Below are 12,690 nucleotides of genomic sequence, written 5' to 3'. Positions count from 1 at the left end.
CCCTGGAGCTGGTGTTGCACACCCTTTGTGTGATGTCTGCCGCACTGCACTTGGACCCAGTCAATGAGCACTTCTTCATGAGCAATGGGCTCTTTGAGAAGCTGGCTGAGGACCTCTGTCTACTGGGCTGTTTTGGGGCCCCAGACGAGGCGGGTACCCGGCTGTACTCTTCCTCTGACATGAAGGCCAGGCCCTTTGTGGATTTGCTGAGCTGTGCCTTTTCCTCCAGCTGCCCATTTCCACCCAGGGTGCAGAGCTGCCTGCAGATCCTCAGCTTCTTAGAGAGAATGGCCAGTGGCACCCTCCACCTGCACGGGGACCTGATGGAGCTGGCTAGGGCTGGCCAGGAGCCTTCTGTGGATGCTCGAACAGGAGAGGCTGGTGGCCACCAAGGCAAAGTCAAGCAGTGGCCAGACCTGGAGGAGAGGTTAGAGCTGGGTTGGCTGTTTCTGCTGTGGGCCATCGGTGTGTGTGTGGCCCATTCCTTTCTTATACAGATATCCCTGTGGGTATAGAAAGTAGAGAGGTCAAGCTACAGACTGAATGTGCCATAGAGTTGCCAGATTTTTAAGTTGCTTGGAGGACTCCAAGCTCCTCTATCTTGGGAGCTCACAGCAAATTTGACCCAAGTCAGCACAGGGCTGGAGGAATCTGTTGATTTATACAAGAGCCTGTAAGAGCAGGTCTCCGTGGTGACAGACTTTCTCCTCTGGGACCCTGGGAGTTGTGGTGTTTAGGTGAGTTTTCCTGAGTATTCAGGCCACCTTGGCCTCTGTGCCTTTGTCTCCTTCCAAGAGTGCTGCCAGGGGATTGGGTGAACTCTTTTGGCTTGCTAGGACACAAACCACAGGGTCCAAACACAGGCATCTTCCTTATCTCTTGTGCTACTTCCATTTTCTTTCTTAAGCCATACCTCTCACTGGCTCAGACTTTTGCAAAAACATTTGACTGTGGAAGGACATAGTTCCATCAAAGCAAGGAATGTGAGGGTCCATCTCTACCCATATTGGGGTGGCAGGAGAAATGATCATATATCAGTAGTCTATGCCCTCTTTCGTTTCACACAAGCAACAAAGACAGATGGCACCAACACTGTGATGATGTCTGTATTGGGAGACACTACAATTTGTCCTGAGAAGGTCCCCAGTTTTCAGAGGTGCGAGTGATGGCCATTAAGTCTCCAGATGAGGAGATGATCTTAAGACATGATTTGTTTCGTGGATAATTTGGTCTGTGTATGGTTTTCTGCCTCAAGTCTTGCCTCTTGTCTGTGGCCATATCACCTTGAATGTATCCAATCATGTCTAATATTGCACCCCACACAAGCCAAGGTGTTCACAATATATTGTCAAACCCGATTGGCTAATTGCAGAAAGGACTTTGTATCTATGTTGAACTCATTTGGTTTTTCATATTCATTTTTAATCTGCTTTTACTGTTAAATTTATGCCATCCAGTCATGGGTCGGACTGTCATCTGTTCTCTGGCAGTCAGTGTAAAAAAACACATCTAGAGCTGGGCTATGTGCTGGCATTTAGCACTAAACCTCTGTGGCCTGGTACTTTCTTGTGAGAACAGTTCTTACTGGATAGCAGATTTCTATTTATTTTGAACTTGCCAAGGTAAGTTATTGTTCAAGAATAATGCCATTTTATTTATCCAAACTTCAATTTATTGAGAAAGACTGCTATTTTTGTTTGCTTTTGTTTTGTTTCAAGACAGGGTTTCTCTGTGTAGCCTTCCTATCTGGTGCTCACTCTGTGGACCAGGTTGGCCTTGAACTCAGATGCCCGCCTGCCTCTGCCTCTCTAGTGCTTGGATTAAAGGTGTACATCACCACAAGGCTCGCTGTTCTTTGTTTTTTCCAAGATGGAAAAGAGCATGCTTTTTACGATGTTGCCTGGGCTAGACTCAATCTTCTGGGCTTAAGATACCCTCCTGCCTCATCTTTGTGAGTATCCAGGAATGCAGGTGTGCGCCAGCAGGCCCTATTGTCCTCTTGGCATTAGTTTTCTGTTGAGTTGTCCTGCCTCTCATCTCAAATGTCCTGCACCATGACTTCCTTGGTGTTCCTTCCTTCCTTTAGCATTTGAACCGTTCTTAGCATCTCTTGTTTCTCGCAGCTGAGTGTTCTAGTTTCTTCTGACTTGCCCTTACTCTGTTCTCCTTTTGGGCTTATTCAGGAATCTTCTTCTTGCCTTGATGGTCAGGAGACTTATCTCTCTCTGTCTTCCTTTAAATCTGTGCATCTCTCGGTGTCCTTTATCATTCGTACTCTATACCATTGCTGTTTCATTGCTATAAGGCTCCATGTTTTTCTGCTTTCCTTTGTGATCTGTGCTTGGCGTCTCTGGATTTGCAGCGTTAAACCCCAGGCCTGCTTATCTTTTGCTGTTCACTGCCACCTTCACTGTAGGGAGATCAAGCTGACTGTGTGGTTCTTATTGTTCAGAATTAATTGACTTTAACTACATGGCCATAAAGGTGGTAAATTTTCATAAGCACTCCACACGGGCATGAAAGAATGCGCATCCTCTAATTGTTAGGACAATGCTCAGTTTTTGACCATTGAATCAAATTTGTGGTTGTTTCCTCATATCATTAAATTGTTAAGTCATGGCATGTCACTGCCCAGAAAAATACATTAAAGACCCTATAATGGGAAGTGTATATCTATTAAATCTATTAATATTTTAAAATTACTTTTAATTTGCATACAAGGTAACATGTTTCTTCATGGCAGTTGCATATACATGTGACTTTTGGCTGATTCTCTCTTCCCACCTCCCTGACCCATCTCTCACTACACCATTTTCCATCCTCGACATCCCCCTTTACTTTTATTCCTCATGTGTTCTGCCACTTTTCCCATCCCTCTCCTGAAACCTTCCCACCGATCTCACAGGCTCTTCTAGTTTCCTTGTCTCTTTTCACATTTACTAATGTGTTCATATCACACATATGAACAAAACACACACCAGATGCATATAGACAACATTTATGCACACACATGTACATATATGCATACATATAGAACTTTAAAACTAAAACTTAAAGAAACAAAACTTTGAAAGTGCTATTGCAGAAAGTTTTGTTTCTTTATTGTTTAGTTTCTGCAGTTCTGCACGTATTCTGGACATCAACCTCTGTCTAAACCACAGCTGACAAAGACGTCTCTCCTATTATGCAGACTGTTGTCTTTTCACGTGATGGCAGTTTCCTTTGCCGTGGAGAAGTTCTTTAATTTTATATTGTCTCATTTTCCACTTCTTGGAACTCTTCTCTCTGCTACTAGAGTCCTGCTCAGAAAGTTCTTGCCTGGACCTATAACACATTTTCCTTAAGCAGTTTTGTATTTAAGGTTTTAAGTTAAGACATATGATTTTGAATTGGTTGTTTTACAGAGTGAGCAACATGGATCTAATTTCATTCTTCTTTGGTTGTGTATATCCAGTTTCCACTTTGTTATTTTTGTATTTGATCTATTTTTCCTTTGTATCTGAATAGCTGGGTTTTTAATGTAATCTTTTCCACCTATTAGTATTCAGTGCACAGTCTCTGTGCTTGGTGTTTTAGTGATTGGCGTGAAGTGGTTTAACAGGCCTTGTCAAGATGTTTAAAGTTAAATCTTATCTTCATCTTCTTTTAATTTAATACAGAAGCAACTGTAGCATCCTCAGCACTGCTACTCTAGCTTGTACATTAGTATTGATTTGTAGTTAGTTCCACTTTACCTCAGTTAACAGCTCAGTTATCTATTGTTTTGATTCAAAGTTTATTTAGACTTGTCTATATATTTCCTATACCTTATATTCTTCCTTGAACCTGCACCTTTTAATGTGGTATTATTTTGTGTCTCTATAGAACACCATTGGGGTCTCTTAAATTTTATTAGTCTGAAAAAATACTTATTTCCTTCCTAATTGTGGGAAGATGGTTTCCTTGGTATGCGCTTTGGACCAAGATTTGTTTTCTTGAAACACATGAAAGGTTCCCTTAGCTGTCAGTTTCAATGCGGCTATTAACTAATTTGCTTTTCTTTGGAAAAACTTTTGTCAGCACCAGAAATGAACTTTTTGGCTTCCTTTGGATTCTTTAAAGAGCTGCATCTTTTCTGATTTGAAATTAGTTTACAAATTTCTTCTGCTTGGTATCCATGGAAATTACTATATCTGGAAATAGGTGTCCATCATCAGTTCTGCATGTCATTTTTTATTGCCATTTTCTAGCCTTTTAAAAATTGTTTACTATTGCTTTTTGGAACTATGACAGATATGTGTCTTACTAACCTATCCTGCCCTCTGGGTCTCAGCCACTTTCTCTTTTCATCTCATTATCTCTTGGTACTCACTCTTTCTGCAGTCTATTTTGTTTTCTCTTCCAGCTCACCAGAGTCTCCTACTAACTATCTAATCTGACGTATAACACTAGCTATTCAGACTTCGTTTCAAAATTTAAAGGTTGCAATAGCACACACGTGCACGCACACACACACACACACAAACACACGCGCGGGGTTGAGAGAGAGAGAGAGAGAGAGAGAGAGACCCTGCTTAGTCTTTTACAAATCAACTTTATGATCTTACAGTCCTTCAGTCCTTTTTCTTGGCTTTCATTTATGTCCCTTTTATTTCTTCAACCACTTGAGTTACAATGATTTTTTTTCCTTCTGTGTCTTTGAGAGTCTGGTTCTATGTCTGTGGCTGCCATCTTGTGTGGGGTGTGACTTTAAATGAAAGCAATCTCTCCGTGGCTATCCGGAGTTTCTGCAGCTACAGAAATGCCTTCTGGAGTTGGCAGCTGTCCTGTACCAGCCAGGCCTTGCCAGACTCCCATGATCTACTCTCCTGTCTTTGTGATGAGGAGCATATGTTCTCAGGAGATCCCGAACTTTCCATTCCAGGGAAACACTCTGAGGGAGCTCTGCCATGTGACCTGATGCCTCACAGGTCAACCTGGTATCTTGCTCAGGAAGCTTGTTCTTTTTAGTCAGCCAGCTCTTGGAGGGAAAGGCATGTTTGTTAGCATCAGATAACACTGAGTGAGTGAGGAAACGTGGTAGTCCACTGAGGACTGACCCTAAGACTGGACTTGAATGTTTATTTTCATTTAATTGCCTCCCACATCCTAGAGTTTTACCAGCGAAGAAATCAAGCCAGAGAATGAGGAACACAACCCAGGGTCATGTCTGTGAGTTGACCTCTGAAGCGTGTGTGTGTGTGTGTGTGTGTGTGTGTGTGTGTGTGTGTGTGTGTGTGTGTGTGTGCACGCGCGCGCACGCGTGCATGTACATGCATACTTTGTGTATGATTTCTTCCTGATTTTTCCTGTTGTTCCCAGGTTACAAACTGCCAAGTCAGCCTCTCACTGTGGCCTGAGAAGCTGGCATTTAAAGTCTTCTACAGGATGCACGTCCCTGCTTTTTTATAAATGGCAGATGTGTCTGATGTCATCCTAGCTTAGTGATAGTTTTAAAACGTGTTAAGAGCCACATTTCAAAAATAGAACACTTGCTCTCAGCAAAACAGACAGTTGAATTTGACCTTTGCTGGTGTTTAAGAACAGGAAGTAAAACTCCAGATCCCCAGAGAGCCATGGGGTAAAGGGCAGGGCCATGGGCAGGCTGGGAATCATGGGTAGGCTGTCCATCTTTGCCCCACCACTGACACGGAAGCTTCTGGGGAAGGAGGCCTCTCTGTTCTCAATTCTGCAGTGCCAACCACGTCTCCAGGGGTTAGAGGAAAGGGCTGTGGGAGATGGAGTTGGGCTGGCTCTGTGCCTTAGTGCTGTGTTTCCCAGGATTACTTCCTGTGTCTGTCTGTGCTTTGCTTTCTAGACTATGTGGGTGATTCTGGTAAGGCAAAGGTTAATGTTGGTGACCCTAGGGAGGTAAAGGAGGATGTTAGAAGCCTCACAGCTGATGCTTTCTGAGCATGCCTGTGCCAGCTATCTCTCTGGCATTTTCACACCAAGAGTTCACTTAATGTGAGTACTACCGACAGTTTAAGAAATCTTTTTTTCACAAAATAGAAAATAGATGTTTCCAGAGAGCTGACTGAGTGGGTAAAGGCACTTTCCACCAGGCTGTATGACTTGAGTTCGATTCCTGGAACTCACATGGTGGAAGGAGAGAACTGACTCCCTCAAGTTGTCCTCTGACCTCCGCATACATGCCACGGCATGGGCCTCTCCTCCCAAACAAACAAACAAATAAGAAAACATCTTAAAAAAAAAAAAAACAACAAAATAGAGGCTACATACTATGTAATCCCAAAGTGGAGCTGTAATTTCCAAAGTACAAAAAGTGCCATTTCTATGAACAAACATACCACATACAGTAGAGGAACACATACACAGGACACGCATGATACATGCACCACACGGCACATCCATACAACACACTGCACGCCACAGGGCACAACTATTTGCAAAGCATGTGGGTACACACCCCATATGTAGATGTGCTCGGGTTGCCAATTGGCTGGTCTTCCTGGAATTTGCTAGATGCCATTTTCTGAGAGGGAATGCATGTTTCTCGGCAGCCAGTGCAGAGCTCAGCTGGACGTTGGTAGAGCAGGGAGTGGAATATGGCTCTGGGGTCCTTTCCCCCATACAAGGGTTTCCTCTTTTCCACAGACAGTGCTGGGTATGGAAAGTTGTGCACAGGGCTCTGATGTGAGGAGAGTCACTGTCTGTAGCTGTGTATTTTAGAGTCCAGAAGGAAGTCCTTTCCAATCAGAGGTCTCCCTCTCCTTCATGGTTCATGCCTTACTTAGCCTTTGACCTCTTTAGGCCTGGCCATGCCTTTGAGGCTAACTTTAATTGCTCATATCTGTCAAAGTAACAACTCCAAATACTTTTGACTGAGCCTAAGTTGCGGCAATAGTTTGTATTCACAAGGGGACGTTGTTTCCATGGCACTCTGGCATGCACCAGGCAAGTGAAAGGTTTCAGTGCGTGCCCTGCAGGGCAGAGCCCATCGGCAGCCATTTTCTTGTTTTCCTTTGCTATTGGTCATCTTGTCTTTTAAAAATTTGATTAATTTATTCAGATTACAATTCAATTGTTATCCCATCACTTGTATCCTCCCGTTCCTCCCTCCTTCCTCCTTTCACACTATTCCCCTCCCCTAGGTCTATAACCGAGGGGACCTCCTCTCCCACTGTATGGTCATAGGCTATCAAATCTTGTCTTGGTAGACTACTTATTCTTTTTTTGAGTGCCACCAGGCCTCCCCATCAAGGGGAGGTGGTGAAATATGGAGCACCAGAGTTCATGTCAGAGTCAGTCCCCGCTCTCCACATAACTGTGGAGAATGTCCTGTCCATTGGGTAGATCAGAGTAGGGGTTTGGTGTTTACTATTGTATTGTCCTTGGTTAGTGCAATAGTTTGAGCAGAGGCCCCCTGGACTCCGATCCACCCATCATGATGATCTTCTTGTAGGTTTCTAGGACCCTCTGGGTCCTTATATTTCCCCATCTCCTCTATTTCTTGTACCTAGAGTCCCAGTAGGATGTCCTCACATCTATCCCAATCTCCTGGCTATTAGTCATCTTGTAATACTGTCCTAATAATTCATGCTCAAACAGTGTCCCCTTAAGAATAAAAATTAATCTCTCTCTGTCTCTCTGTCTGTCTGTCTGTCTGTCTGTCTGTCTCTCTCTCTCTCTCTCTCTCTCTCTCTCTCTCTCTCTCTCTCTCTCTCTCTCTCTCTTTCTCTCTCTCTGTGTGTATATATGTTATATAGGTTGTGTGTGCATGTCTGGGTACATGGGCATATGGGCATGTGTGTGAACACACTAACTTGGGGCCAGAGATTGACATGGAGTATTATTTCTTCAGCCACTCTCCATGCTGTGTACTTGAACGTGGAGCTCATCAGCCGAGCTAGTTGGCCAGCTTACTCAGCGACCCCCTTGCCTGTGCTCTGAGTGATGTGGTTACAGGTGGGGCCACATGACTTCTGGGCGCTCAGATTGCAGTCCACACTGGCATGTATGGCCAGTGATCTACTCACCTCGCCATCTTACAGGGCTGTATGTTTAACATCAGTTCACGTAATATTGGTGATTGCTTTGACTTTGATGGCTGGGCTGAATGCTGTTGGCCTTTGAAAGGTATGCTTATGACCTTTAGCTCTGACCTGGAAGCCTCTAGTGGTTATCCCTGCCTGTAGTTTCATTTGGAATCTCATACTCACATTCCCTGCTACACACACACCCTTTCCTCTGCCCAGTGTCCTTGTTTACATAGTGTCGCCTGGACAATAGCTTCTGATGTCTCATGCCCCTACTTAGATGTTCCTTATCCTGGAAGCTTCCACTGGCTGCCTGGCCCTCACCAAAGGCTCAGTGAAGTCCTGGTGAGGTCCTGGTCTCTCACTTGCAGAGAGCTGCTCAAGTGTGTAGTTCTGAAGTTGGGAATTAGGAATTAATTTGTTTTTAATCGTGTGTGTGTGTGTGTGTGTGTGTGTGTGTGTGTGTGTGAGAGAGAGAGAGAGAGAGAGAGAGAGAGAGAGACAGAGAGAGACAGAGAGAGAGAGACAGAGAGAGAGAGAGACAGAGAGAGAGAGACAGAGAGAGAGAGACAGAGAGAGAGAGAGAGAGAGAGAGAGAGAGAGAGAGAGAGAGAGAGAGAGAGAGAGAGAGGTGCAGATGCTTATAGAAGCCAAAGGCCTAGAGTTACTGGAGTTACAGGCAGTTGTAAACTACCTGACAAAAGTGCTGGGATCTGAACTCGGGTCCTCGGTAAGAGCAGCAAGCATTCTTGCTGATGAGCTGTCTCTGCAGCTCCAGGGATCGGGACTTTAAATTTCCTATTGTGACTGGTAAGCAGAGTGAGGTTGAGGCTGTCAGTGTCTCCTCCTTTACTAGTGTCTTATGTCTATGCTAATTTTCACTAAGGTAAAATTCAGTAGCATTTCGTACATTGGGTGATGATTCCCTTATCTAGGTTCCACATATTTTCATCATCCCCAAGTTGTGCCCGTATGCCTTCCTTGTTCCTTCCCTGGGCTAGTGGCTTCACCTATCCTGAATGTGGCACAGGAACAGAACAACGAGGGTGGCAGCCCTTTCTTTTGATCTGGCTTCTTTCACACGGGCTAACCTTTGTTGTTGTTGTTTTAACTTTCTATTGCTTCATTGTGAATTTCACATCACACACCCCAATCCCACTCATTTTCCCATTCCTCAATATCTTCCCTCAGCCCTTGCAACCTACCCCCCAAAGAAAACAAAAAATAAATATGAAAACAAAAACAATAGCATTAATAAAACAAAAACAAAAACAAAAATCAACTCATTGTGGAAGCTGTGGTGCATCACAGTGCATCACATAGTAGACCTCATTGCCCAAACAGCTTTACTTGCAAATGTTCATTGCAATGAGTCATTGGTCTGGTTGGAGGTCTCTGGCTTCTGCTACACCATCAATACTGGGTCCTCATAGGGACTCCTCTTAGACATACTGTTGTCCTGTGTCATGGCGATCCTGTAGCACTGGCCCCTTCATGTGCTCCAGCACTTCATATAGAAGGGTTAGATTTGGGCGTTGGACAACTCAAGGACCTGCATCTGGGTCTGGGTGGTGGCTGTGTTGTTTGGTTAACCAGCTCCCCTGCATCTGTGCCACCAGGGACAGCGGAACTGCTTTGCCTGGTCAGGGGTGCATGCCTGTTTATATAGGATGCTGCTCTGTGATGGTTTGCTGTGTTGCCTTCATGTGGCTTTGCAGTCAGGTGCAATCCAGGATGCTCTGATGGTTCCTGACTATGCCAGGCATGCTCCTGCTGTAGGGACTTTGCAATGTGCACCCTCTGCTCAAAATGACTTACCCCTGGGTATCTGTACCCCACTCTAACTTGTCTCCAAAGAGCACTATTGATCCCCCTGTCTCATCTTACGTTTTCTCAATAGAAATTACTATTTTCTTCATATTCTGGGAGTTAGTTATTCATTGTATGTCTTGCTAGCTTCCTTGTCTTGGCCTTGAGTTGATGTCCTTACCTTGGTCATCTGGTCATTTGATCTCCTATGTGTCCACTGATACTTTTTAAAAGCAGGACTGAACCACTTTACCAGCTCTGGACTTCCCTTGATGAGGAGGCCTGTTGTTTCCTCTTCAATTTCATTGCTTATGGATTTGTTTAGGTTATTGATACATTCTTGATTTAATTTGAGAGTTCACACACACTTAGAAATGTGTCCATTTCTACAGTGCTTCTGTGGGATGGTTAGCTGTTCTGGCTGCTTGGATGATTTGGTTCCTTCTTTCTCACTCACCATTAGGCGTTTGCTGGTTGACTGTGATGGACATGGCTTGCCTCATCCATCTAGTCTTCCGGTGAAATATATTCTTTCCCTCTACAGCACATGTTTTTAGTGGACTTGCCTTGGTGTCATCCCTCTAGGGTCACACTGGTAAATGCTGGCTGGGAAGCATGACAATATAAGCCCTGAGCTCCAGGGGAAAGGAAAATTATTGGACTTGTGTTTACTAAGAAGCAGGACTGGGCAGGACCTACTCAAGATGGCCACTCATTGCCACACTGAGCAGGTCTCAGAGAGGATGAAACGCACTGCTTGCTTCTAATCCTCCAGCTCCACCCGATGAGTGATTTTTGCTATTGTTATTATTATTGTTGTTGTTTCACTTGCTTTGAGTTTAAAATTTTCTTTTAAATATAGTATCTGAAGGTGGACCCTTATGTGTTTGATCCAAGACCTTATTTCCTGTGTAATGTAAGCATTTCGCCCCACGAGTCTTCTCAAAGCAATGCTTTAACAGTGTCCCACAGATGTTTCCATACATTCCCTTTCCGCTTTAGCTTGAAATGGCTATTTTTTCCCTTGAGGGGTTGGGAAGAGAGCTCAATTGTTAAAATCTTGCCTTACAAGCATAAGGACCTGGGTTCTAGCCCTAGAGCTCATGTGGAGAAAAGTAAGCCAGAACACTGGCACACGCTCACAATCCCAGCACCAAAGCCTTGAGACAGAGATGTGTCCATGTCCCTAGAAGGAAAATATGATACTTCTAACTCCATTTTACTGCCGTACTACACTGGGCTCAGATGTATCAGCTCAAGGTAATTGGGTCATTAGGTGGTGCCCTAAGAATGTGGATCATGGTCTGTTTTAAAAAGATCTAGAAAACTGCACAAAAAGAGGTCATGTCACACGTCCTGTTTTCCCACTCTTTGCAGGATAGATGACGGTGACGTCATGATCATGCATCCTGGGATCATATGCATCATGGTGAGACTGCTGCCTCGCTTGTACTTTGACGATCACCCACAGGTATCTGTTGATGAACACATGTGCTTTGTCTCTGTTAATTGGCTGGTCTATGGAGTACCTTCTGCTGTGGAACTTCTTTGTTCTATTGTACCATGATTAGCCGAGCCACCCCTGGGCAGAATCTCCTGAAGGGTCATGTCAAGTGTGTGCTGGACCCTTAACAGATCTGTGACCACCCTTCAAGGGGCATTCAGAGCAGTCCTTCCTGTGCATTAGATGATCTTCTGAAAACCACAGGTGAAAAAGCATAGCCGAAGGCAATTGGTTGAGCTTTGCTTCATCCACGAGGGCATCCATTTTCAAAAAAAGAAAAAAAAAAAAAAAAAAAAAAAAGACAGCTAATTGGTGCTCATGCCATCAGAACATACTAGTGATATGATAAAAATTTTGTAGGTCCTCTGAAAATTGAGAAAGTTGGTGTGTGTGTGTGTGTGTGTGTGTGTGTGTGTGTGTGTGTGTGTGTGTGCACGTGCGCGTTTGGGGTCTTACTAGTATGGATGGGACTGGTCTTACTAAGAGACAGTGGTGTCTGGTTTGGGAGTAAAAATAGCCCTTATGTGGTCCATGTTCATATGTTCCTGGTGACTTCACTTATCCTGCTCTCTCTTCTCCTGGAGAGCAATGACACGGTGAGCATAAAGCAAGTGAAGAGGGAGATGCAGCACAGTGGCATGGGATGTACTGGACAAATGGGCTACCAAGTTAGTAATAAAGTATTCCACCACATTCCTGGGTCACGGGATGATACTCCACCATTGACAGACTGTATATATCAGTAAGTCCCTCTGCTTGCACTGCCCAGTGATGGGTAGTCATCTTACGTTGTAGGCACACATTATGATGTCCATGCAGTAAAGTTGCCTGACAGGGTGAGTCCCTGATTCTAAGCAGCACATGATACTATTTCTCATGGTAGTGTGTGTCAACAGATATGGGATTATGCTCCTCATAGTACTGACTGGGCTGGAACCGCCACAGTGGCCCCTCCACTAATGGATCCAGTACTTTAGAGGGCCAGCCCATGAGACCAGGGGCCACTGAAGGGCCATCTCAGCTCAGTTATCTATCTGTGTTCTTATCTCAAGTTGTCATTGTGATCTGGGTTTCTTCTGCATGGTCGTCTGCATCTGGTCTCTACCTGTGTCTCTTTGTGGGTTCTTGGAAGGGCACAGAGCAGCTCAGGGATCCCAAATGTACACAAGCAGAAGTGTCTAGAAATTCTTCTGGAAGTTCAGGTCTGGGACAAGTCAGTATTGTCTCCACCGCATTTTATCAGTCCAAGTGAGTCAGTCCCAGGTTCAGCTTGGTCTTGGTGCAGAGGGGAATAGACACTCCTCTATCAGTGTGAGGGATCTCATGTGTGCACAGGAAAGGGGCACTTGCTGGGGGCCA

General features: G+C 44.5%; 1 protein-coding gene across 1 annotated transcript in view; it reads left to right on the top strand.

Annotated features, from left to right (window-relative positions):
• Positions 1 to 12,690, top strand: part of Wdfy4 (WDFY family member 4) — a 238,370-nt gene that overhangs the window by 49,299 nt on the left and 176,381 nt on the right. Inside the window, exons 12-13 of the mRNA XM_051141818.1 lie at positions 1 to 427; positions 11,205 to 11,298. The exon at positions 1 to 427 is cut by the window's left edge and continues 151 nt beyond it. Coding sequence (XP_050997775.1) covers positions 1 to 427; positions 11,205 to 11,298 — 521 coding nt within the window. The remainder of the gene's footprint in view (positions 428 to 11,204; positions 11,299 to 12,690) is intronic.

Source organism: Acomys russatus, chromosome 3 (genome assembly GCF_903995435.1).
Source record: "Acomys russatus chromosome 3, mAcoRus1.1, whole genome shotgun sequence".
Classification (NCBI taxonomy): domain Eukaryota; kingdom Metazoa; phylum Chordata; class Mammalia; order Rodentia; family Muridae; genus Acomys; species Acomys russatus.
The sequence above is the reverse complement of the archived record's forward strand: the minus strand, read 5'-3'. Positions and strand labels throughout refer to the sequence as shown.